Source organism: Vulpes vulpes, chromosome 1 (genome assembly GCF_048418805.1).
Source record: "Vulpes vulpes isolate BD-2025 chromosome 1, VulVul3, whole genome shotgun sequence".
NCBI lineage: Eukaryota > Metazoa > Chordata > Mammalia > Carnivora > Canidae > Vulpes > Vulpes vulpes.
In genome coordinates, this window is record NC_132780.1 from 114,516,522 (window position 1) to 114,540,826 (window position 24,305).

Sequence of the window (24,305 nt, forward strand, 5' to 3'; positions counted from 1 at the left end):
ATCCTGCCTCCCAGGTTAGGGAGGCGCCTCTTAGGGCTCCACGCTGGAGCGCAGGTGGGCTGTCCCTCCCTCCCCGGTCTCCCAGGCCCAGGGCATCATCCCTGCTCTGGGAGGCCCTGGGCAAGTGACCCAGCCCACAGCTTAGTTTCCTCAACTTATCAAAAGACGATCTTCTAGCCCCTTGATTCCTGAGTTCTCTTTTTGCTTTCAGCACGAGTACAGATTCTCAGCTCTGACTTGTTTCAAATACTTCCATTTGGCTGGTTATTATTGTTAACGAAATCTTTCCCAGCCAGCTCTTCCCCCCCACCCCCCGCCCATCTTTCTAGGGAAGAGCTGCCGCCGAGGAGAGCGACAGAAATCTGAAAATCTCTTCCTCCGCAGCACAGTTGCTAATAGGGGTGGAAGTTGAGGCCACTCTCTGCAGAATTGCGCAGCCCCAGAGTGTCGCTTGCTCACCTGCTACTTTGGGCAGCACTTTAAAATCTGGCACTGCCTTTTCTTTCTGTCTCTCAGGTTGCCCCTCCTATCCAGTTGTGACTCTTTTTCATTCCCTCCCCACCCCCCTTCCCCATAGTTTGTCTTGTTCTCAATTTTCTTTCTTTTTTTTTTTAATATTTTATTTATTTAATCATGAGAGAGAGGGAGAGGCAGAGACACAGGCAGAGGGAGAAGTAGGCTCCACGCAGGGAGCCAGACATGGGACTCGATCCCGGGTCCCCAGGATCAGGCCCTGGGCCAAAGGCGGTGCTGGACTGCTGAGCCACCCGGGCTGCCCAATTTTCTTGGTTTTGATAGAACTGTAGCCAGACATCTACAAAATATCTTTTCCATTCTTCACTTGTCAGTGATATTTGTGCTATGCTTTATCTGCCTGGAGCATTGCTCACCCAGATGTTCTTTCTAAGGCAATTAACAAACACTGCAATGGAAAGCAAGTGCTGTGGCCGCCCGGTGTTCTGCTCCTGGTCAACAATGTATACATTCCTGCTAGGCACCGTGTTCATTGCCTTAAGTTCAAGTCGAATCCTACTGGTAAAATATTCGGCCAATGAAGGTAAGTTAAGACTTGGAATATATGAAGCACTTCCATCTAATCACACATTCTGCCTCCTGTCTTTGGTCTCCTTGCATGTAAAATAGAGATAATACCCTTTCAGGTACGCTGCTTCATGTAAACGATAAGGCATGTTTAAATTTGATTCTGTAACACTTCATTCCTCCGCAAGAAAAATTTTTGAAACTGAGTGAAATTTGGGTTAGTCAAGTACAGCATCAAACCCTTTAGAGAACAGGTCTCAACATCTGACTATTGCATTAATCAATAGGTATCTTTGGGTCTGTAGCAGTATGTGTAATTATAAATTACTTTGAAATAGATACGTCACTTGGCATTTGTGAGGTGTTGTCTTAATTACTACATCAGTGTGGCAGTAGAGATTATTGGCTTTGAAATTATTAGCCGAAAAGGTATTTTTTTTTAAGAGAGAGCTTACTTGTGCACAGTGTGGGGGAGGGGGAGAGGGAGAGAGACTTTTTTTTTTTTAAAGATTTTATTTATTCACGAGAGAGACAGAGAGAGAGGCAGAAACACAGGCAGAGGGAGAAGCAGTCTCCATGCAGGGAACCTGACATGGGACTCGACCCTGGGTCTCTAGGATCACGCCCTGGGCTGAAGGCGGCACTAAACCGCTGAGCCACCCGGGCTGCCTTTTTTTTTTTTTTTTTTTTTGGAGCGAGAGAATCTTAACCAGGCTCCATGTTTGGTGCAGAGCCTAATGCAGGGCTTGATCTCATGATCCTGAGATCATGACCTGAACTGAAATCAAGAGTCAGACATTTAACCAGCTGAGCCACCCGGGCACCCCTTCTGGTGTTGTGTGTGTGTGTTTGTTTTACGTAGGAATTTAGTATTTAGATAAAGTTTAATTCTACAAAGCTGTATTGAGAACCTCTTACTAGTTATTGAGGACACATAAAGTCATCACACCATGACCCTTAATGGTCTGCTTCGGGAGACAGATGTGTATATAAGTCTTTACTTCAGTTAACATTTATCTCTTGGACACAAGGCCAAGTATTAGTAGCAGTGTTCAAAGTGTGTAAGACTTAGACATTGTTCTCAAGAACTCAGTTAATTAGGAAAGCCATACGTGTGAAACATCCTAAAAATACAGTAGAATAAACGCAGTTCTATACCAAAGATGCAGATAGGTTAGATGAGGAAGTGATATATTCCGTCTGGGAGACGATGATGTGGAGTGCAAAGGGATCCGGGAACACTTCCCTGATAGGGCGATGTTGATCCACAAGAGGACAGGTAGGCAGGGGTATTCAAAACAGAAGCAACAATCCATAGAAATGAATGGATACGTAAAGAAAAAAGGATGAATTGTAGGAACGTCTACTTTAGAATTACTGAGCAGAAAGTTTAAGGACTTGGAGGAAAAGGGCAAGAAGTCTTTGACCAGAGGGGAAAGTCATGATCAGATACCTAAGGACTTCATGTGCTAAGGAGCTGGGACTTTGACTTTATTCTCTAGGCCTTAGAGTCTAGGGGATAGGGCATGCTTGAAGGATTGTAAACAAAGTGAGAGAGACTGTTACGATAGCTGGTTAGAGTGTGGACTCAGAAGAGACTGGAGGCAAATTAGCCAGTCGGGATTATTGCAAATTCAAGCCACAGATGAAGACTAACCAAGGCTTTGGAGGTAGGGATAGAGATGAGAGAGGATAGATTCAAGAAATACTCTAAACATAGAAAAGACAGGACTCAGAGAATGTATTGAATGTGGAGATTAAAGGATGTGATATATTGGATAGTTCAAAAGTTTCTGATTTAGGATCTTAAGTAAATTGATTGATGGTGTTCTTAGCTAAGATGGAAGCTACTAGGAGGAAAAAACAGGTTGGACAGAATTCAGAAAGTTTACAGAATTTTAGTTAGGTACCTTCCATGAGGCCGGGAGCTATGTCCTTGTTCATTGCAATATTCTACGCTGTCTAGCAAATCACATATGTGAAGGAAATACCAATTAAATTTATAAATAGGAGGTAGTTATTTGTGTGGATATGTTTAGTGAGCATTAAATGTTCCAGGATACAGATTTGGAGACATTAATATTAAATTGACATTTAAAACCATAGGAGCAGAACACACAGAATAAGAAAATAAGAGCCAAGGATAGAACTCCAAGGAATGCCAACATTTAAGAGCCATACCGACACTTAGATGTTAAGAAAGAATCATTAGAGAAATAAGAAAACTAAATGCTCATGAAGGGAAGGAAATGAGTTTGGAGGCAAAGGAAATTGCACCATCAAATAAGATAGGGATTAAAACATGCCCTTTGGAATTAGTAATTAGAAGATGTTTGATAATCTCAGAGACTAGGAAGTTTGTATAAAGTGTTGGGATCAGAAGCCAGATTGCTTGGGAATTAGCCCTGAATGGAAACTGGGTAAAATGGAGATAATGAATGTTGATTCTATTTTAGGAAGAAAAAGAAAGTATGGTCGCTAGGGCAGGGGTAGGGTCTTAAATTTTATTTTATTTTTTATTTTATTTTTTTTAATTTTTATTTATTTATGATAGTCACAGAGAGAGAGAGAGGCAGAGACACAGGCGGAGGGAGAAGCAGGCTCCATGCACCGGGAGCCTGATGTGGGATTCGATCCCGGGTCTCCAAGATCGCGCCCTGGGCCAAAGGCAGGCGCCAAACCGCTGCGCCACCCAGGGATCCCTTAAATTTTATTTTTGGATGGGACAGTTTGAGCATACTTACAGGCCAAGGGGAGGAAACCAATTAATAGAATCCAGAGGAAGTATTTATTGGAGCAAAGTTCCTGAAGAGAAAGGAAAGTTTTAAAGGGAAGAATGGGTCATAGGGGGATCATGGCCCCTCTTTGGACTAAACAGATGGATAAGGATGGATGCGATGTAAATAAGGTATACGAGTGAGGGCAGAAGGTATGTGGAAGGAAGTCTGACGTGATGCTGAGTCATAGTTTGGGATCTACCATGACATAAATAGAATTTAAAAATAAATGAATAAAAGCCAAAGTGAGTTCTCGAGCAGTGGCAAGAGTTTGAGAGTTGTAACCTGAAGCCCCCCTCATTCTTGTATGCATGTTTGCTCTTGTGTATTTCATAGAGATCAATGCAAAGTATTATTGGCAGATAGCAAAGTATGATTTCAGCCTAGCTTTAAGCTCAGAGAAGGGAACAGGAGATGCTTTATCTAGGCTTCACATGATGGAGAAAATATAACAGGCAAGTATTAAATTCAAGTGAACATTTATTAAACGTAGAATACTGTTACCTGCCAGTTATATGAAGATGACTAACGTGGGCCTGTTCTCATAAGGAGCTTACGTTCTAAGGGTATGATATACACAGAAGAAGTAACTATAATACAGCATGATGAGTACTGTTATGAAGGTTTATAGGCAGTGCAACAAGATCCGAGATGAACAAAGAATTGACTATGCTTAGGTTGAGAAGGTCAAGGGAAACCACAGAAAAAAAGAAAAAAAGTCTTCTGGATAGGAAGAATGTTGAACTGGCATTTTTCCCCTGTACTTGGCCAGTTTTAGTTTTTCATATCATGACCAAGGGAAACAAGCAAATGTTTCAAAAGCGGGGGAAATGCATTCCTTAAAATAGGACCTAATAACATTTATGTTTGTCTGTAGCAAAGTCCTACAGCAAGTTGTTTGTCAGCATTTGGAATAGACAGAGGTGATAACTAAGACCAAGGCATACTGACCTCACCTCATTTCCTAATTAAATTGACTTGTAAGTTAAGAACTATCTTCCCAACTTGTCAGTGGGTTTGGATATGTCAAATATTTCCTCTCAGCCCTAGAGGTAGCCAGAGCCCTGGGCAGTTGCCTCTTGCCTCTAATAAATTCCTTCTTTTATGCCAATGTGCTGTTTATCCCAGAGTGCCAAACAAATGCTGTTTTCTGTACGTACCAGGATGCGAAACAGACAGTGTACCTTGATTCTAGCAAGACAGACAAATCACACAAGAGGAACCAGGCCTGGGTCCTAATTCAGCCAGATAAATTCATAGCTTTTGATGAGTCAGTCCCTGAGTGCTAATTAATGGTCAGTTTAAAAGTCCGTCTCTAATGCCATACCCCAAAGAGGCCTTGGCCTCTTCCCCATATTTATCAGCAACTTGGATGAAAACATCAGAAGCCTGTTTATCAAACTCAAGAATAATAAAACAGTGAATGCGGTGGGGATAGTGAATACATTAGGTGAATTGATTAAAAAAATCCAAGAGAAAACAAGCCAACTGGATAAAGTTTTAAAACAGCTATAAAATATCAACTGCATATAAGCATTATATAGAATTTATAATTAATTTATATATATAGTTTTATATATAAAAATGTATAGTTAAAAAAATTTCTGTTATTTTTCAGAAAACAAGTATGATTATCTTCCAACTACCGTGAATGTGTGCTCAGAATTGGTGAAGCTAGTTTTCTGTGTGCTTGTGTCATTCTGGGTTGTAAAGAAAGGTGAGTCTTGAAGTGGTACTCTATACTTGTTAAAAATGAGAGAGTCAAAACATTTTAGAACTAAAAGAAACATTCGATGTTAGTCTAGCCCACTAATTTTATATATGAGGACGCTAAGATACAAACGTAGGTATGATTACCCATGTTTTGCAAGTGGAGAAGCAGGATCAAAGAGAAAATGTTATGCAGTGGTGGGTAGGAGGGGGCAGGGCCAGGACTCCAACTCCTGTTTTCCTAGTGTCTTGGCCATTGCTCTACTTCCTTTGCTGGGTCACATAGCTAGTTAGTTTTTATTCAAATTTAGGATTTTCTAAATCACTGCTGTCTGATTTAATACGTAGCGTATTGTAAAAACAGTCCTCATTTCCTACAGGGGAGGTAGTATAGTGGGTTAGAGGCAGAGACACAATATTCTGGGGGAGATTATATTGACTTCTCTGAGTTCCAGTTTCATCAGTTATCAAGCAAGGATACCCATCCTTTCCTCACATCTAAAGCATCTGGCCGTTTGTGGCTCCTCACATGTACTATATATTCTCCACCTTGATTCCCCAATCATTAAGCCTTAGCTCTCCATTCTTTGATCTGCCTTCACATGTATGGTAAAGTAGAATTTAGAGTATTAAAGGTATTTTCCAGGAAGATTTCTTTTTATTCTTAAAAGTTTCTATTTGGTGGAATACATTTCTTAATCTCATGAAATTTATGCATTATTGGCAGAGCTTATACTTAAATTGTTTTCTATTTTTGCATGTTCTTTTACATTTTCTTGTTTCAATACCTTTTCCTAAGTTTTTGGAAATCTAGAGATGGGATCATAACTCATACTGGGATTAGTAAAATTTAATTTTCTTTACTCCCATATATGTAAATTTTTACCTGGTAGCTTCTTTTCCCGGTCCCCTCTGGATTTATGCTGGGAATTTTTTTTTCTCTATATTCTAGCTTCTTGCTCTCTCTCCCTTGGCTTTAGGTTCTCATAGTAGTAAGGGAAACTGTAAGTATCCTGAGATGTTTTAAGTGATGTTTCAAGTTAACAGGAATTAGGTATTCCTGAGGGTGTTGCTGATTATCAGTTGAGCATGGTGGTAGGTTGAAGAGAGACCATAATGAAATCTTATATTGCCTTTGATTTCTTGAGGCTAATAGTCACTGATAAAAGCAAATTCATTAAGCCTCTTTCAAAGAATTATATCAGTAATCAAATACAACTTACTTCGTCTAAAAATATGGGCATTCTCATTAAGATCCTTTGTTTATTGTTGTCTGTCTTTCTTTAGAAGATCATCAAAGTAGAAACTTGAGATGTGCTTCCTGGAAGGAATTCTGTAATTTCATGAAGTGGTCCATTCCTGCCTTTCTTTATTTCCTGGATAATTTGATTGTCTTCTATGTAATTTCCTACCTTCAGCCTGTAAGTAATTATGATAGAAAACAGCTTTGGGAAAACGTAGAGAAATGAATCCCAGAACTAATCTTTTTTATCAGTTTCATTGTCAGTGTTAGTTTCTCTTTGCCCTCAGTGGTCTTCCTGAGGTTTGACTAGAATCATCGGAATCATTTGAATACTGAATTACCACTCTGCTTGTCGCATTTTCTCGCTGTTTAATGTTGCTGAAGAAAGCTGTGCTGACTGTTTTGCAGGACTTGCCCTCTGGCAATGAGTGTGAAGTCATCTCTCGTTGTTTAACCTTAGTCAGTCTGCCTGTTTCCTAGCCGTCCTGTGGTCACCAACCTCTGTTAACTTCAGCATTCAGGACTTCCAAACAGGTGTCCACGACGAACTCAGAAAATCGTATACTCCGTGTACTACTATTTCCTATATCTACTTTCATGCGATATATGCATTCTGTTTGCATGACTTTTTTCCTGTTTGTCCTGTCATTTAAGCAGCAAGGTCTTTAGGGGTAGAAAATACATTCTCCCAGCTTTAAATGCTGTCTATAACTGATAATACTAGGGATGTTTCTTATCTCTCTTGGCATCCTCCATGCCAATTGAGAAATCATTAGTAATCAGAATTAAAATTTGGTCTTCCTTTTTTCAGTACTACCGTGTGTTTTCCCCCTAAGGTTTTATAAAATGAAAATTCCTGTTGCCATTGTTGCCAAAATGTGTTTTAAATTTCTTTAAAGAATAGATTTAGGCGTTTTGATGATAAATAGGATTTTCATTGGCACTAGTTCTCTATGTGAAGCCTCTTAGATATAGCCAGATCCGCTTGGGAGTGGGACAAGAAAGAGGAACCAGTAGAGCACTAAGTAGAAAACAGGAATTTGATTCTTTTGCACAATTAGGAAGGTGTGTAACCAGGCAACCCCCAGCTACTGTAAGTGTCAATAGTCTGTCTGTAAAATAGGATAACGTTACCATACCAACACAAGGCAGGAACCTGGGCCCTGTGATCACCTGAAGTTCCTTTCAGCTCTGTGATCCATGTTATTATTAGTAAGTGCTTTGAACATAAGAATGTGTTCTCTCGTAAGTTCTTACTTCCACTTTATTTTTCAGATCTGAGAATTCCTGTACCCAACAACATGATTATTCACATCAATGAGTACATGTCTGTTGTATTTTATTTAGATTACCTCTATATTTATATCCCTTTCCCACATCACCAATATGAAAGCAAATTGCAGCTTCCCTCTTCTTCCATCTTATTTCCTTGCTCTTCCTTCCCCATTATGCACAACCACAGATATTACAAAATCAATCACATGGTATATTCTGTGTATTGCCACGCCCAAGTCTAGTTGGAAAGAATTAAATAGATAACGCAAGTCTAGTTGGAAAGAATTAAATAGATAACGCATGGAAGTTTTGGGGCAAAGAGCTCTGGTGCTTTGTTTATTCTGTGCTGTTGCTTGGAAAGCAGTTTTAGAATTCATGGGTCAGCCAGGCTGCTTGGTGTTAGGTATGTGTGCACCATTATTGTGACTGATCAGAGCCACTGCCTCCTCCCTCTTCCAGCCACTTACTTTCCCAATCAGCTCTTCATCTTCCCCTTACCCAGGGGTTTATAAACGTTCATCTCCGGAGGACATTGAGAAATCTTTAAAATAGTGCTTCCCATAAAAAATTCAGTGGGAAAACAATGTTGTGTTCTTGGAATTTTTGCTGGCTTTTATTGGGTTTATTCTTATTTCTTTAATTCACCGGCACATTAGCCATGTTTGCTGCTTATATAATACTATTGAAAAATACTCTTTGGAGTTTAGTCAATTTAAACTGACAGCAAGGAAAAAAGCAAAGTGAAGTCAATAAGTAGGATTTGTTTTTAAAAATTGTTAAGGTTGTCAGATCCAATCATGGGGAGCAATGATGAAATTTCATACTTTACCAGCCAAAATATATACATGTTCAGGCTAATATTCTCATATGTGAAATATGACTGAATGCACAAAAAGAGTCCTTTATAAAATCTGCCTAACACATTTCTAAGTATTTAGAACAATATGAATAAAAGGACTATCCAATAGGAGTCTGGTATTGAATCACTGGTACAAAGTCACTGCAGTTCACCCAGGAGAACTGATTAAATTCCTGCAATAGTAAAGATGTTTAAAAATCTGTACCTCAATTTTCTTAATGTATAAATAGGTCTAATAGTACTTGCTTTCCCTGTACCTTTGGAAACAGTGTGAAAAGTAGCACTTAAGGAGCTTGAAAAAGATGCTTCATAAACAAGGTAGCTATTATTTCTAGACCTGGACATTTCAAATTTCTAAGCATTTCCAGATCTGCACAGATTATTAAACAATTTAAAAATGTTTTTAAAGCCTGTACAATAATTTGGTCATATCTGCATAAATTTAACACCCAATAAAAATGGAATTTAATCTTCTAGTGAAATAGCTGCCCTGGTAACTTCTCAGGTTCTTGACCAGAAAGCTTTTTTTGTCAAGTAAACCAGCAAACTGGGAGATTTCTGAGGTCACTACTTTGTTTGGATTGTAACTCTATCTTCTTCTTCTTTCTAGGCCATGGCTGTTATCTTCTCAAATTTTAGCATTATAACAACAGCTCTTCTATTCAGGATAGTGCTGAAGTAAGTAACTTGCTCTGAAAGCATATATCATACTTTAAAACAGCGCAGGCTTATTTCAGATGATATACCCAGAGCACTGAACCCTCCCAAGTCCCAGGGCCTGGATTTTATTCCTAACTGGCTTTGTGTTTTGGACAAAATTGTTTAACCCGTCTAGAAAGCAACTCCAGTGCTGGCCCATCTAAATCTTTGCAACTAGATGTATGAAGTTTTTTTCTTACCATTTAAAAGAAAACAAAACAAGACAAAAGGTAATTGGCTTATTTTAATTTTTAGTGCCAAATTTTCCACAAAGAATTCGTGAGCTTTGTTTCCTCCCAGAATCTCTATACTTTGGTAGGGAACCAAGAAGGTCCTAAATATTGTTAATACATTTGTCATTTGTAGTTTGGAGATGATAAAGAGTGGCATATTCTCTATTAACTATTCTCTATTAACTATTAGCTATTAACTATACTCATCTCAAATAATTAATAATTATGTTCAAAGTGCATAATTTGAGCTCTGATTGGCAGAGGATTTTCATGAGGAATCTAGTCAAAATTACAATTAATAAGAATGATAGATTTTTTTTTTAACTTTTAAAAATATTGTCACCAGTGTTTCCTTTCTCCAAGAAGACCTTTGAGTAAAATAAACACTTTTAGGTAAATAGACTCTGCTGCCACACAAAGGCCAAAATGTTCTAAGGTAGAATGGGATCTGGGTACTTGACTCCAGTTTATTTTGTTACTTGATGCTGATGATAAAAATAAAATTAACTTCTTGTTGTATTTGTTGTGATTGTTTTTTTTTAATTTTGTGTTCACTTTCCCTTTTAATTTCTTATTTCTCAATATGCCATGTCATAATATGTGCTTTCATAATTTATGTGTACAAAAGGGTGACTGGCTTAGTACATAGATACTCAGTAAATATTTGTTGAATCCATGATGAATTCAGTACCTTAATTATATGGAGTTCTTGAAAGACTTTTTTACCCTGAGGAAGTCTTCAATTTAACTGTTGACATGAGAGATGGGGGAAAAAATGAAAGTTATATTTCATCCAGGTTAAATGTTAGAGTGCACTGAAGTTTGCTTTGCATCAGGTTCTTCATTTTATTTATGAATTGTGACAATAATTCAACTATTCCAAAATGCTATTTCAAAAATTTTTGGAAGTCTTTAAAATCAACATAAAAGTCATCTTATAGGATAAAAAATACTTCTGAGAAATTAAACAGTAATATTTTTATATTGATTCCTCTCATAAAATTAGAGACACATGTCCATGGAGAAAAAAATTGGCTCTGCCACATAATAAAAAGTTCATTATTTAATAAGAGAGTCTCATAAAGGGGTCTCAAACACATGTTGGGCTTTTCTAAGTAAAAATTTTTTTCGTGAAATGACAGTTTATGGGTACACATGGTATTATATTTATATAATACATTATTATTATGTCAAAGGTACAGCTATTTAAAATTGAATTTACCAAAGCAAAAATATGCAAAGTATGTATTTCCAGGTTTGGAATTGGCCTGTAGTTCTAGCTGTGGCCTTAATTGTATATAATATTTTTATTTATTTCTTTAATATACTGCAGAGCATGAGCTGAGGCTCAGAGGTCAGGTAAGGGGCCTCCCAGAAAGGCTTTATCCAGGGCTGGCCCATTCGTTTGTAGGCACCAGGGAGGCAGGCTTTTAGCTGAACAGTGAGAAGATAGATAACACAGTAAGGACTCCTCAGGGCCAAGGGCTGAACCAAGGGCCTTTCTCCTATCTAGACTTAACCCCACAATAACCGTAGGAGGCAGGAGTTCTTGTCCCTGTTCATCAGTAGATTCATCCCAATCTGAGTCTGTGCACAGAGCCACCAGGCATTTTGCAGCATTTAGGTGGCTTTGACGACAGGGGAGGGAGCATGTGGGGTGGCAGGGTTTGAGGCAGAGGGACAAGTTCAAAGTCAACTGCCCCTTTCAGGGCAGAGAACTAGCACATGGCAGAGATGGATGGATGCATTAAGCATTTAACTGTTTGTATTAAGAAAGTTAATTTGTAGTGTAACCAAATCCAAATCTGGTTTTACTGTAAACTGTAAATGTTTGCTTTTAATACTATTAATTGTAATAAAATTAATTGTATTGTTGCTGGTTTTAATAATAACCTTGTTAGGAACTAAAGTTCCAAAAAGCTTTTTTACATATTTTTACTTTTAATATTCAGAGCAGTAAATTCTAGACCTGTGTTTGCTTTGTTGTAAATGTCTGTTTTGAATCCTTTGAAGTTAATTAAACAGACAATAAAATCACTCCATTTTTATTATTTTTACAGGCACTAACTTAGCTCCTACAGGGAATTTTAATTTGACTGATTCACAAATCAGCACGGAAGCTACTTTTAATAGTGCTAACAGAATATAATAAATCCAATACTGTCTTTTTATGAGAATGTCTTCCAAGTACTGTATTATCTATTAAGACATTTTAAATGTTGTTTGTTTGGCTTTCCTTATTCAGTCTGCCCTTTGTGAACCACTTTTACCCTTAGCAATAAAATTTTGACTCAGGAGTAGCAGCTTGAGTCTTACCGCATATTCTTAATGTTTTTTGCCATAAATAACTCATTTTACATTTTTTAAATTTAATTCAGTTAACATATGGTATATTATTAGTTTCAGAGGTAGATTCAGTGATTCCTTAATTGTATATAACACCCAGTACTCATTACAGTACGTGCCCTCCTTAATGCCCATCACCCTGTTACCCACTCCTCCCACCTACATTTAGAATATTAAAGCTTTTGTCTTACACTTGACTTTAGCAGAGCCATCAAATACCTTTCTCCTATAGATACACAGTCTAGGAAAAAAGTCCAGTGACTAATGCAAGAATAATTTGGAAAAATTTGGAAGTGTGGTACAAAGAAATACATCAATCAAATGTCTTAATGGATGTTCTAGAGAAACCCCATATGAATGTGTAGATTTTGTTTTTTAAGTGTAGCCACTGGTCCACAGTGACAGGCATTTTGCCTCGGAGTCTTACTGGTTTGCTCTTAAGGCATGGCAAAGTTGTATTATCTTGTTTAATTAGACTTTAGGAAATAGTAGTATCAACCTGAACATTGAGATCTGGGGGCAAAAGACAACAAACACCTTCATCTAAAAAAATATGTATAAATTTCTCTGGTATCTTCAAAAGGAAGCTGTTTGGGAAAAAATGAAAAACATTTTGATACATGATGGGTGTCTTAGAAGTTATGATAACGTTTAGTAACTCTCCAAATCAGCAGAAAAATAAAAGTGCCACTCACTGGGACGAGCATTGCTCCAAAATCATTCACTTGATAATTCTGGTCACTCTGTGCACTTAAGAAATATGTACAGTTTTGTTTTTTTTTTTTTAAAGTCCTGTGAGTCTTTCCACTTCATTATTTTCATGTTCTGTCCTGTTTTACTATCACCAAATATGGTAGAGATGCTCTTATCTGACAGAATTTGAAATTAATTGTCAGTTACTAGGAAAACTCAAAGTGATCAATCACTAAAACAACAACAACATACTTTAAACAGCTTAAAATGTAAATGTCCGTTCATTCTTTTGAAGGGCTCAGGCCTTTGAGAATGTGTGAGATTTGCTAATTGGAGTTTTTTGGCATCTTTCTTGAAGCTGCATTCATTATACATCATCCATGCTTTCTGGTTTTAGTTTCTTTAAAGTAGAACAAGTTCTTAAAAAAATATTTTTAAAGTAGATTATTGTAGATTTTTATTATTTATTTTCTCATCTTAAAATTAGCTCATCTGTACCCAGTTTGATGGCAGGTTATCTTGGGAGTAATTTGCCTTTAAATAGTCTTCCCAAAGCAACTTTTCATAAAAACAGCAGTCCTTTTCTTTTGCTCATAATTTATCATTTATGTAATCATTAAAATATCTAATTACAATAATGAGGTCACCTGGCAAAAACACAGTTAGGAACAGAGACTCTTTGTGAGCAAGCAGTTCATTTGGGAGCAGAAGCCCTCAGATAGAATAGCCTTCTAGCTGTAAGCACTCAGTTTCGAAGGTGGATATTACTATCCTTTATTCATCGAAAAAGTTTTTTTTTTTTTTTTAAGATTTTATGTATTTATTCATGAGAGACACACAAAGAGGCAGAGACACAGGCAGAGGGAGAAGCAGGTTCCCTGCAAGGAGCCCGATGTGGGACTGGATCCCACATCCTGGGATCACGTCCTGAGCCAGAGGCAGACGTTCAACCACTGAGCCACTCAGGTGTCCCGAAAAAGTTTTATTCTAAGTGTTAATTTCTCATTTAATATTAACAAAGAAAAATTAATATCCCAAACTTTTGAGATAGATTTGGCTCTAGTAAGTATTTAGACATATGATTTGCCTATCTAGGAGAAGAAATGAGACCATCATGATTTCCAGCTAAAATCGTTTCTTACCTCTGTCAAAGGATTTCTTGTAATTTCTATCTTATTACTAATAACTTGAGCCCCTTTAAGGCAGAATTAACTCACCAGGAATGTGAGAGTATATGTTCTTGCCTTGTTTGTAAATCTATATCTCACAAATTTCTGATATTTTTTTAAAGCTATATACAGTGAAGAAAATGTTGACAAAATAAGTTTAAACCTTTTATGTTAAAGTTACTTTGCAGGGTGACAAGTTAGTTGCTTTTTTTTTTTTTTTTTTTGTCTTTATTATACTGAAATTAAATTGAACATTTATACTAAAAAAAATCCAAATGGTTTACAGATTATTTACTGGGGCAGTGGAGAAATCAGGTGAGTTTCTACCAGTTGTATCCACTAAACTGTGAGAAGCAAATTCTTTCATGAATTGTCATTTATAAAAGCACCTATCAGCTGACTTTATGGGATAATTTATTAAGCTTTATTTTCTTTGCTGAAAATCTACCATTTTCAGCCTAACTCTTAATAATTTTTACCTTCTTCTGGATCATTATCTTAAATGAACAATGTTTACAGTAGTACTGATTAACTTGTTTAAGACTTTAATTCGATTCTTTTTTCTCAATGTCAGCATTAGTGGAAAATCTATAGCTCTCAGAATGGAAAACTTCTAAAGGAATTATAGTTATATTATTACTTTATTTGTCTTAATATCCAATAATTGGTTATATAATGGTTTTTGTAAATTGGGCATATACTTTTCTTTTTTAAAAATTATTTGTTTGTTTGTTTATTTATGAGACAGAGAGAGAGAGAGTGGCAGAGACACAGGCAGAGGGAGAGGCAGGCTCCATGCAGGGAGCCCAACACGAGACTCGATCCCGGGACTCCAGGATCTGGTCCTGGCCTGAAGGTGGCGCTAAACCGCTGAGCCACCCGGGCTGCCCAGCATATACTTTTCATGTCTCTTTTCTATTTCCAGTCAATTTGTTTTCTACCACTTACTGCATACCAGCTACACCTGTAGAAATTTATGTAATTAGTACATAGTTTCTGACCTCCTGGCATAGTAGCCTCATAACTAAATGCTAGGTCTGGTTGTTAGAAAGTGCATACGTGAGAAGGCATGATAGGGTGCATGTGCGTGCTGCTGTCTAGGTTTGTGTGCATTTATCAATTTCAATCCATGACGCTCTGTGAAAGCATTAGTGATATCAGATACCTCTTCCTGTATATATGCTCCTTGGGGACTCATTCTCCTTAAACATTATGCTTTAGAGGTGCATTGGTCCAAAAAGAAGACATGCACACCATGGTTCAGATCCCCTCCTTGCTTTTTCATAAATACATGACCTTAAGAAAGGGAAGTCTGTTAACCTCTCAGAGCTCTGTTTTCTTCCTTAGAACAGAAATTGCCCGACCCATAGAAGGTATCCAGTAAATGCTCCAAAAGTCTTAAAACTTCCATTTCTTACCTGATGCTTTACACTTCTTCCTTTACTTATGTTTTCTGTGTGTGTGTTCCCTCTTCATCTGACTAATTCATCTTTACACTTGAAGATTTTGTTCCTCCTATCTACCCCAACCTGTGTCAGCTACTCCGCTATCCTTAGTCAACATTGTACATTTGTTGTCTTTGTATAGACTTCCCTCTGGCTGGATATATCACCAACTACCTTTTCACATGGCAGATTCCAGTTTATTTTTTATGTTTCACTTCAAGGGTCATTTTTTTTTCTTTGAAACAATGCCCGACTCCATTTATGGACTCAAGGGTTCCTTCCTTATTGTGACCCAATGGTTCTGTGTATCACTTGTCACATATTATGTTTGCATTATTTAGTTTCATGGCTTTTCCCCTATTAAAGTGTAAATTCCTTGAGGATGGAGATCAAGTCTTATCTCCCCAGGCACATAGTAACCTGGCACATAGTAGTTGCTTATTTAAATGTCTTTTGAACTGAATGAATCCACAGAACAGATTGATAATATGTTTGTCTTCTATATCACACAAGTTTGTGGTTTGTGTTGAGGCAAAATAAGTAAAGAGATAAAGCATTGTTAAGACTTTGTAAACTGAAACACTAAAAATATTTTTTTCCATGCTGTCCCAACCAGTAGTTTGCTATAAAATGCTTTATGATTAGGCCATGGATCTAAGAGCAGGCTCCCTCCTTAAATAGTTTTTGGGTCACAAACACCTTTGAAATTTGACAGAGCTTTGAAGAGTCTATGGGATTGATGGGGGTGGGGCTGGGAAATCACCTGTATAGAAGAATTGGCACTCACTGCAAGGATTCACGGATTTCTAAAGCTCCGAATTCATGTTCGTGGAAATCGGATTGAGAATCTCTACCATAACTTACCTCATAGCAAGACAAAAAGTTATTGTAACGAAGATCTAAGATCAGCTCTGGAGGCAAAAAGGAGACTTAGTTAAATCTAAAGTTAAAAGGAAACTTACAATGAGGTGAAATGACTGAATGGCATTAAAGGGCAATTATTACAGGGGTAAATAAAAAATACCAAGCTTAAGAAGCAGAGACACCAACAGGTTTCCTTTGAACTTGGATCAGGAAGGGGAGCAAAAACAGTCTAGTTTATTCAACCAAGTACTTCAAGTGTCTGAGTTTTCAGTAGAAACAGTCGACAGGGCGAAGGGAGGGAGGGAAACAGTAGTAAAATCTTGTTCTTCCTCTTTGAACAGGAGGCATCTAAGTTGGATACAATGGGCTTCCCTCCTGATTCTGTTCCTGTCCATTGTGGCTCTCACTGCTGGGACCGAAACGTCCCAGCATAACCTGGCAGGGCATGGATTTCATCACGATGCCTTCTTCAGCCCATCCAATTCCTGCCTTCTTTTCAGAAGTGAGTGTCCCAGAAAAGACAACTGCACGGAAAAGGCATGGACTTTTCCTGAAGCTAAGTGGAACGCCACAGCCATGGTTTTTAGCCACATCCGTCTCGGCTTGGGCCATGTGCTGATCATCGTCCAGTGTTTTATTTCTTCAATGGCCAACATCTATAATGAAAAGATACTGAAGGAAGGGAACCAGCTCACCGAAAGCATCTTCATACAGAACAGCAAACTCTATTTCTTTGGCATCCTTTTTAATGGACTGACGCTGGGCCTTCAGGGCAGTAACCGTAATCAGATTAAGAACTGCGGGGTTTTCTATGGCCACAATGTGTTTTCAGTTGCTCTTATTTTTGTGACTGCATTCCAGGGCCTCTCCGTGGCTTTTATCCTGAAGTTCCTGGATAACATGTTCCATGTCTTGATGGCCCAGGTCACCACTGTCATCATCACAACAGTGTCTGTGCTGGTCTTTGACTTCAGGCCCTCCCTAGAATTTTTCTTAGAAGCTCCCTCAGTTCTTCTCTCCATATTTATTTACAAAGCCAGCAAGCCTCAAGGTCTGGAATATGCACCTAGGCAAGAAAGAGTCCGAGATCTAGGCGGCAGTCTTTGGGAGCGCTCCTCTGGGGTAAGTTTGGGAGGCTGCTGCCTTTTGCCTATTCTTCCTAAATTTGACACATGGTTACACAAGAAGAGAAATCGGTCAGTGCTTATTTTATCAAAGGATGCATTGGATTTCTGTGACTTTTAAAAATTATTCAACTAACATTCACTGGGCTTTACATGTTCAAGGGCTTGTGATAATGCTGTTAGGGGTGGAGAAAAAATATAAATCACAGTTTCAAGGACCTTCTGTGTTAGTTGTATCTTAGAATATTATAGAGCTACAGAGCTGGGAGATATCCCACAGGTTACCCTGGCCAGTCTTTCTGGTTTGGTAAATAAATAAACAGACTCAGACTACATGGGTTATAGAAAGGATGTAAAAGATACTAAATCTATGAGGTCTGATCCCTAGTGCCTTGCTCTTTCCACTCCACCATCGTCAGGGAAATATACCTCATTCATAAGAAAAGTTGATCTTTGATATTAGTAAGTCTTGTTAAATATAAATGGAAGGCCTGGCTCCTTGATTTTCCCTGAGTTGAAACCCCAGTGTGCCAGAAGGCTAGGTCTTACCTCATTAAGAAGGTGATTTTTGAAAAGGGTCTTCATGAGTAAGAGAAAAATACTTCCTAGAAAAATACTTATGCAGTGACCCTGGATAAGTATTATTTTGCAAGTTCCTTATAATTCTTTTCTTTTTCTTAAAGATTTTATTTATTTATTCATGAGAGACACAGAGAAAGGCAGAGACACAGGCAGAGGGAGAAGCAGGCTCCATGCAGGGAGCCCGATTACAGGACTAGATCCTGGGACTCCAGGATCACGACCTGGGCCGAAGGCAGGCACTCAACTGCTGAGCCACCCAGGTGTCCCTCTAACTAGCTTTAAATTTACAATTTTCATGAACACACAGAATATTAAGTACTTAGCAAAATGAACATTTCTCTTTGGGAAAATCTCTTGCCTATTCGTAGTAGAGCTTTCCATCAGTGATATCTCTGAAGTGGTGATACAGCAGATTCTTAAGATGAAAAAATTATTAAAAGGGTGAGTCCCAAATACCCTGATCTTGGCCAGAGTATAGTTTCAAAAGTCCTGTATTCTTTTCCAGTGGTCTGATAACACTGCTTGCCCTACTTTTCAGGTAAAAAAATATATATACAGATTTAGGTAATGACCTAGTTTATACTTTCTCAAACCACTAGTTATTTCCCTTCAAGACCAGCAGAGGGTGCTCCTTACTGCATTCCTGTTAACTTTGGAATTCAAGTACTGAGATGTATATCGATTTTTTTGTGATCTCATTATGTGTCTAAAATTCACTTTCTAAGAACATCAGTAGTTATTTAATTTCATTTGACTAGATTATAGTTGTAGTTTAGTGAAATAAATTTGTCAGTGTTTCTCCTTAGTAATCATTAAAAATTATACATTTCTAGGTTTGTTGTAATTACTGATTTCATCTTTCTTTTAGGATGGAGAAGAATTGGAGAGACTTACCAAACCGAAAAGTGACGTTGAATCAGATGAAGATACTTTTTAATTGGTACCGAAATGATTGACAACTCTCAGAAACCCTTATTTTCACATTTTCAGCATGTGTGATGTTTATCTTTTCACTTTGATAAACAAGAACATTTCTCAAGCATAATAACTGTTTGCATATATCTAACCACTCCCTGAATAGTTCCATCCAAGGCTTAGAGTCCCCAAAGGCTAAAATGTTCTAAGGAACTGATGGGAGTAATAGTCTGGAGACTGCATTAATGGTACTTGGTAAGTCGACAAGACACTTCCCACATTATTTCCCTTCTCCTCCAGGGTTCCAAAAACTCATAATAATCATGTTGACTCTACCCTATAAATACACAAATAGCGATCGGTTTGCCAGATATTCATAATTATGTAGTTCCATTCTGCATGCTAAAGTCTTCCCTTACGTATCATAAATATCCTCCAGGTTGTACCTTGAATTTTGAAACCCTAGAGATACTCACTTGACAGTTAAAAAGCAATGTGACTCTTTCTAAAAAATTTGACAGAAGGACTTTACCATCTGGCTACAACATTGATTTGAGGGCAGTGTAGTCTGTGCCAGATGTTTTGACAAAGAAGCAATTTTTCAGAAACAAAAGTGTTAGAATTTTAATTTTCAGAAATTCATAGAGAATATGATTTTCACTGATTATCTTTTGATGTTTCTCTGCACAAATAAGCTTCAATTTAGGTAAAAGTTGGTTCCCAATTACCACGATTCTCACTTGGATTTTAAATCATTTAAGTAAGCCACGATGGACTTTTTTTCTCCTGGGTTTTACCTCATTACTTTTGGAGTATTTTAGGGATCTATTGAGTCATTTCATTGTATTAGTTACTAACTAGAACTTAAGATTGTTGTGTATCTCACTATCATACCCTGTTACTAAGAATTGAGGCATTGGCTTAAGACTGTCAGTAAAATTAATGCCTAAGAGTTCTCTTAAAAGGATCACTTTGCAAACAAATGCCTTTCATAGAAATATGGGTACTCTTACTCTAAAATGAGGAAACATAAAGTACAGTAATTATATTGACGCTTCAATGCATGATATTTTTTGAGGTATTTTTGCATGCTGCCAATTAAGTATGAAGTAGAGAAGTCAGGTGATAGATAATTTAAAAGTGAGAAAACAGAAGTGACTTACCCAAGGTCATGCAGCTGGATTATGATAGGACAGGCCTAGTTTATAAGCCTGTATGTTTACAAAGCACTACACTGTAAATGTGAACTATAAGATGTCATCTTCATGTACTCTGTATATCTCTTCTTTTCCCTGATTTTCATGCAGATGAACATGTGATAATACTGTAAATAATCCATCTGTGATACCTGGAATAATATGACAGGCAAAAGTTGGTGGAAATTTATAAATAAAATAATTATTAAACCTTTATCTTGAGTTATCACTGTCATGTGAGGTGGGATACAGAGTTCTTTTTCATTTTCATTTAAAAAAATGGAGCGAAGCAAGAAATCCAAGCAACTTTTGAAATTGTATTTTTCAGTAGATCTTGACTTCTGAGAGTAGAGAAACTGTTCACCTTATCATAGGTATAGCCCTCCATGTTATGAAAGAGGGAGATTACATTAATATGGCAATTCACGTTAAAGGTAAGGAAATCAGGTATAGAAAGACCTCACTTTTAGGAAAAATGTAAAATAATCTATCTTATGGAACAGAAAAAATTACAATATTATTGGCAAAGGTATTGCCTACATTAAATACATTACATAAAGTGGATTTTACTACTTCGTGGAGCTTGATTTTCTTATTTACAATGACTTAATCTGTAATTATAGGTTTACTTGTGTTAATTGACCACTTAATAGGATAAAGAAAAAGAAGTAAAGTGTAAAGTTCTGATGTGGGTGTGCTGCAGTACTTTGCGGGCACTAGTGCTTTAAAAGGAGAATAGCTAACTGGAAGGTCAGAGGTCCTGAAACCATAGCTTATCACCTCAGGTGCTCTTGGAGACAGTGTATAACCTGGGGAGAAGAACAATTGTCATGTGGAAAAAGTAGTTTTTTCTATCCAAAGAACCAAAGTGTAGTGAAAATTTTAGGGTGATGGTTACTCTTTCCTTGTAAGTGAGACCCTCCTGACAAATGATTCTTTTCAACAGTAGAAAAGGTCCTCCTGCAGAGTGGTAGAGAGTAGTAATGAATTCTCAATTACTAAAGTTTTCAGGGAGAGACTGTACCATCAGAATGGTTTAGAAGAGATTCCTTCATTGGTATAGAAGTTGGCCTAAGTGATTTCTGAAGGCCCTTCTTATTTTTAGATGCTCTGTTAAGCATCTAAAACTTCTATAACTGATGTGCTAAATCTGTTTGCTTCACAGCTTCCAAATAGCCTTTGATTGGGCCACAGGTATGGCCTGCAGTGACCTGCTTCCAGCTCTTTCACTGGCCCCAGGACCAAACTTAGGTCCAGCAATGTGCCTAATCCTGAGCGGAAGCAGGATGTGGATGCTGCTTGTAGAGGGAAAGATGGCCTAGACACAGGATCCCAGATCCTTGGCCAGCTGTGTCCTGCTGCATAGAGTCCACATGCAGAGGAGACTCGGGGCCAGATTATTTTGTTTACAACTCTTAAGGCTTGCCTCAATCCCCACGTGGAAATCCCATTGCATATGAGTTGGACTAGACTGGAGCTGCAGGGAATCCCTTCAATTTTCTGAACAGACCTAACAGGCTTGACCCAAGACAGCCCAGGTTCCTCCTTGGCTCTTCTCTCTTATATGTAAATCTTGATTTTCCTCACCAACTCTTGCCACTCCAGTGTGAAGAGGCAGAGAAAGCCAAACTCAAAAGAAAGACAGTGGTTCTCCTTCTCTGACACTTAGAGCTGACTTTCTGAAATTGAGTAATATATATTCCTCTTTTAAGAGAATTTTTTTTTTCTCACAGATCTCAACTTTGACCTTTTTCTTCTTTGCTGTTATATAAATTCATACAAACATAATATGAAGTATAAACTTTTTTGCTCATATGAAAACCAAAACAAATTTGCAAATTGAAATAGGAACGTAGCTATAAAAGCTAAAATATAGTCAACTTCCAATTCAAATATGAGTTTAGTGAGAAGGGGTTGTTTTGCTCGAATAAAATCACAATAAATCCCTTTAACCTGCAGAACATTTGCCCTCTTTTGCTATTTTACTTGCTTCAAGCACCATCCTGTCTCTGCCAAGATAAAAACCTGCTGACATTGCCAGTAATGCATTTAATCCTGCCGGGATTTATCAACCCATGTCCCTGACAATCCCATACGGATGTGGTGTGGGTCAAGCTGCCAACTCCCATTGGCCTCGGTGCCCTGGAAAGATTTTTAAAACGTCAGCTTTATGTGTTCCCTAAAGTTTTGAAAAGAAGTCACCAATAGAATTGCCTCAGCTTGGCATTTTTTGAGTACTCACCCCCCCCCCCCAACATTTTCTATTTATTCTTTGTCCTCTTCTGGGTCTACTTTGTCACTTATATTTTGCTAAAAGATCATCCAGATTTTCAAATTTATTTGCATAGGAATTTTTGAATCAGTCTTGTAATTCTTTTAATTTTCTGTAACTATAGTTCTATATTCTTAATTTTGTGTGTGAATGGCTTCTGTATTTTCTTAAAATAAGTTAACAAGCAGTTTCTAATTTTTATTTTATTGAAGTTTGTGTTCCATTTTTCTAAGATTTGTTTTATGTTCTTTTTCCATCTTATGTACTTGAAATGCATTTATTTCCTTTCTTGTTTGTTAATGAGCATTTTTATAACTAGTAGAAACATTTCCTGTCATAAATACATATTAGGCCAACCCCCACAGACCTTAAAATATGGTATTATTATTTTCAAACTAGTCTGTTTTGAGTCAAGAATTGTGGGGTTGAGGTTTCTATTCATACTTTCATTAATTTCTGGTTTCGTACATTTAGTTAGAAATGAGATCTGTATTCTTTCTGTGGTTGTTTGCATATTTTTATTGAATTACTAAGTGTAGTTTGGCTGGTCCTTTAGTACACAATAACTTTTTTTGAGAAAGTTGGTATTGGTTTGTTATTTTGAGCCAGTCTGAGAGTTTCTTGTAGTATTTGACATTTATTCTACTTCTCTTTCTAATCCATTTCATCACTAGTAATTACTTTTACATTTAAAAAAGCAAATTTAGAACCTTATTTATAAACTTAGCAATTTGAAAAATTAAAATATAGTCCTCAACTCCTTTCACTGAGATGAGGAACTTAGGCTATTTCCTCCCAACTCTCAGTTTTCTTCTAATAAGCTTGAGGATTTTATCCAGGTTTGCTATACTGCATCTTGTCTTCTCTAAGACTCCTATGTTTTCACATTACCATTTCTGAAACTGGAATACCTTAAGCAATGGCAGGTTAAAATGACTGCTGCTTTGTGGTATAATAATGAAGTTGTCTTTGCTTGCACATATAGGCATTTGGTGTGACTAGACAACGTTTCAGTCAACGAACCACTTAAAAACCATTTGAGGAGAGGGGTGCCTGGGTGGCTCAGTTGGTTAAGCCTCAACTCTTGATTTCAGCTCAGGTCATACTCTCAGGGTTGTGAGAGCGAGCCCCATGTAGGGTCTGTGCTGGGTGCGGAGCCCATTTAAGATTCTCTCTCTTCCTCTGCACCCTCCTCCCTGCCCCCCTCAAAAAACCCAAACCATTTGAGGAGAGCATAAGAGTCCTGTTGTTGCCTGAAAATCTTGCAATGAGACCTCCCAGTAAGATCAGGAACATGCCAGCATTACATTTTACAAATTGGGTGTCAATAGCTTGAAAGTTTTTAAAAACCCTGGAGACAGAGAAACTTAAGAAATGCTACATCATGATCAGTTCTCTCAAGGGCACAGAGAATTCTGGAAACCTCAGACATCTGCAGCTCTACGCCAGAATGTTATTCAAAAGATTTTTGGCTCAAAATGGAAAGGTGTTTTAGAAATAGCTTAATTAATTTATTTAACTTCCAGTTTCCCTTTTTGTGTAACCAGAAATGGTAGGTATGTCTTTAAGAGTTCTTTAAAGAAATATAAAGTAAAAATTTTAAGTCACAAAAAATAATGTGTTTAATTGAGAGTGTCCTCTCAGTGAGGACATAAAATAGTGATTGATACCTTTTGGAATTAATGCTGCCATAGACATGGTGAAATTTGGAAGTTCATTCAGTTTTTGTTCCTTGTTATATACCTTTTCTTTCAAGAATTAATACTAATTCTAATTATCACAGCTAATTAAACTTAATTTGTTCATAACATAATTTCCTCATTCATAACTTCTTAATGCTAATTTGTCTCTCAACTGGAAGC

General features: G+C 37.5%; 1 protein-coding gene across 8 annotated transcripts in view; it reads left to right on the plus strand.

Annotated features, from left to right (window-relative positions):
- SLC35A5 (solute carrier family 35 member A5) overlaps positions 1–24,305 on the plus strand; it is a 29,203-nt gene that overhangs the window by 461 nt on the left and 4,437 nt on the right. For 2 of the 8 annotated variants that reach the window (XR_011994663.1, XR_011994662.1), the window contains exons 2-7: positions 909–1,057; positions 5,437–5,535; positions 6,816–6,949; positions 9,516–9,583; positions 16,696–17,476; positions 18,929–19,230. Coding sequence is in view for 3 of the 8 variants with exons in the window: in XM_025990042.2 (XP_025845827.1) it covers positions 928–1,057; positions 5,437–5,535; positions 6,816–6,949; positions 9,516–9,583; positions 16,696–17,476; positions 18,929–18,997 (1,281 nt within the window). In the remaining 5 variants the exon portion in view is untranslated. Of the gene's footprint in view, positions 1–908; positions 1,058–5,436; positions 5,536–6,815; positions 6,950–9,515; positions 9,584–16,695; positions 17,477–18,928; positions 20,386–24,305 lie in introns of those variants that run through there. The other 6 variants (XR_011994665.1, XR_011994664.1, XM_025990042.2 and 3 more) reach the window with 5 other exon arrangements.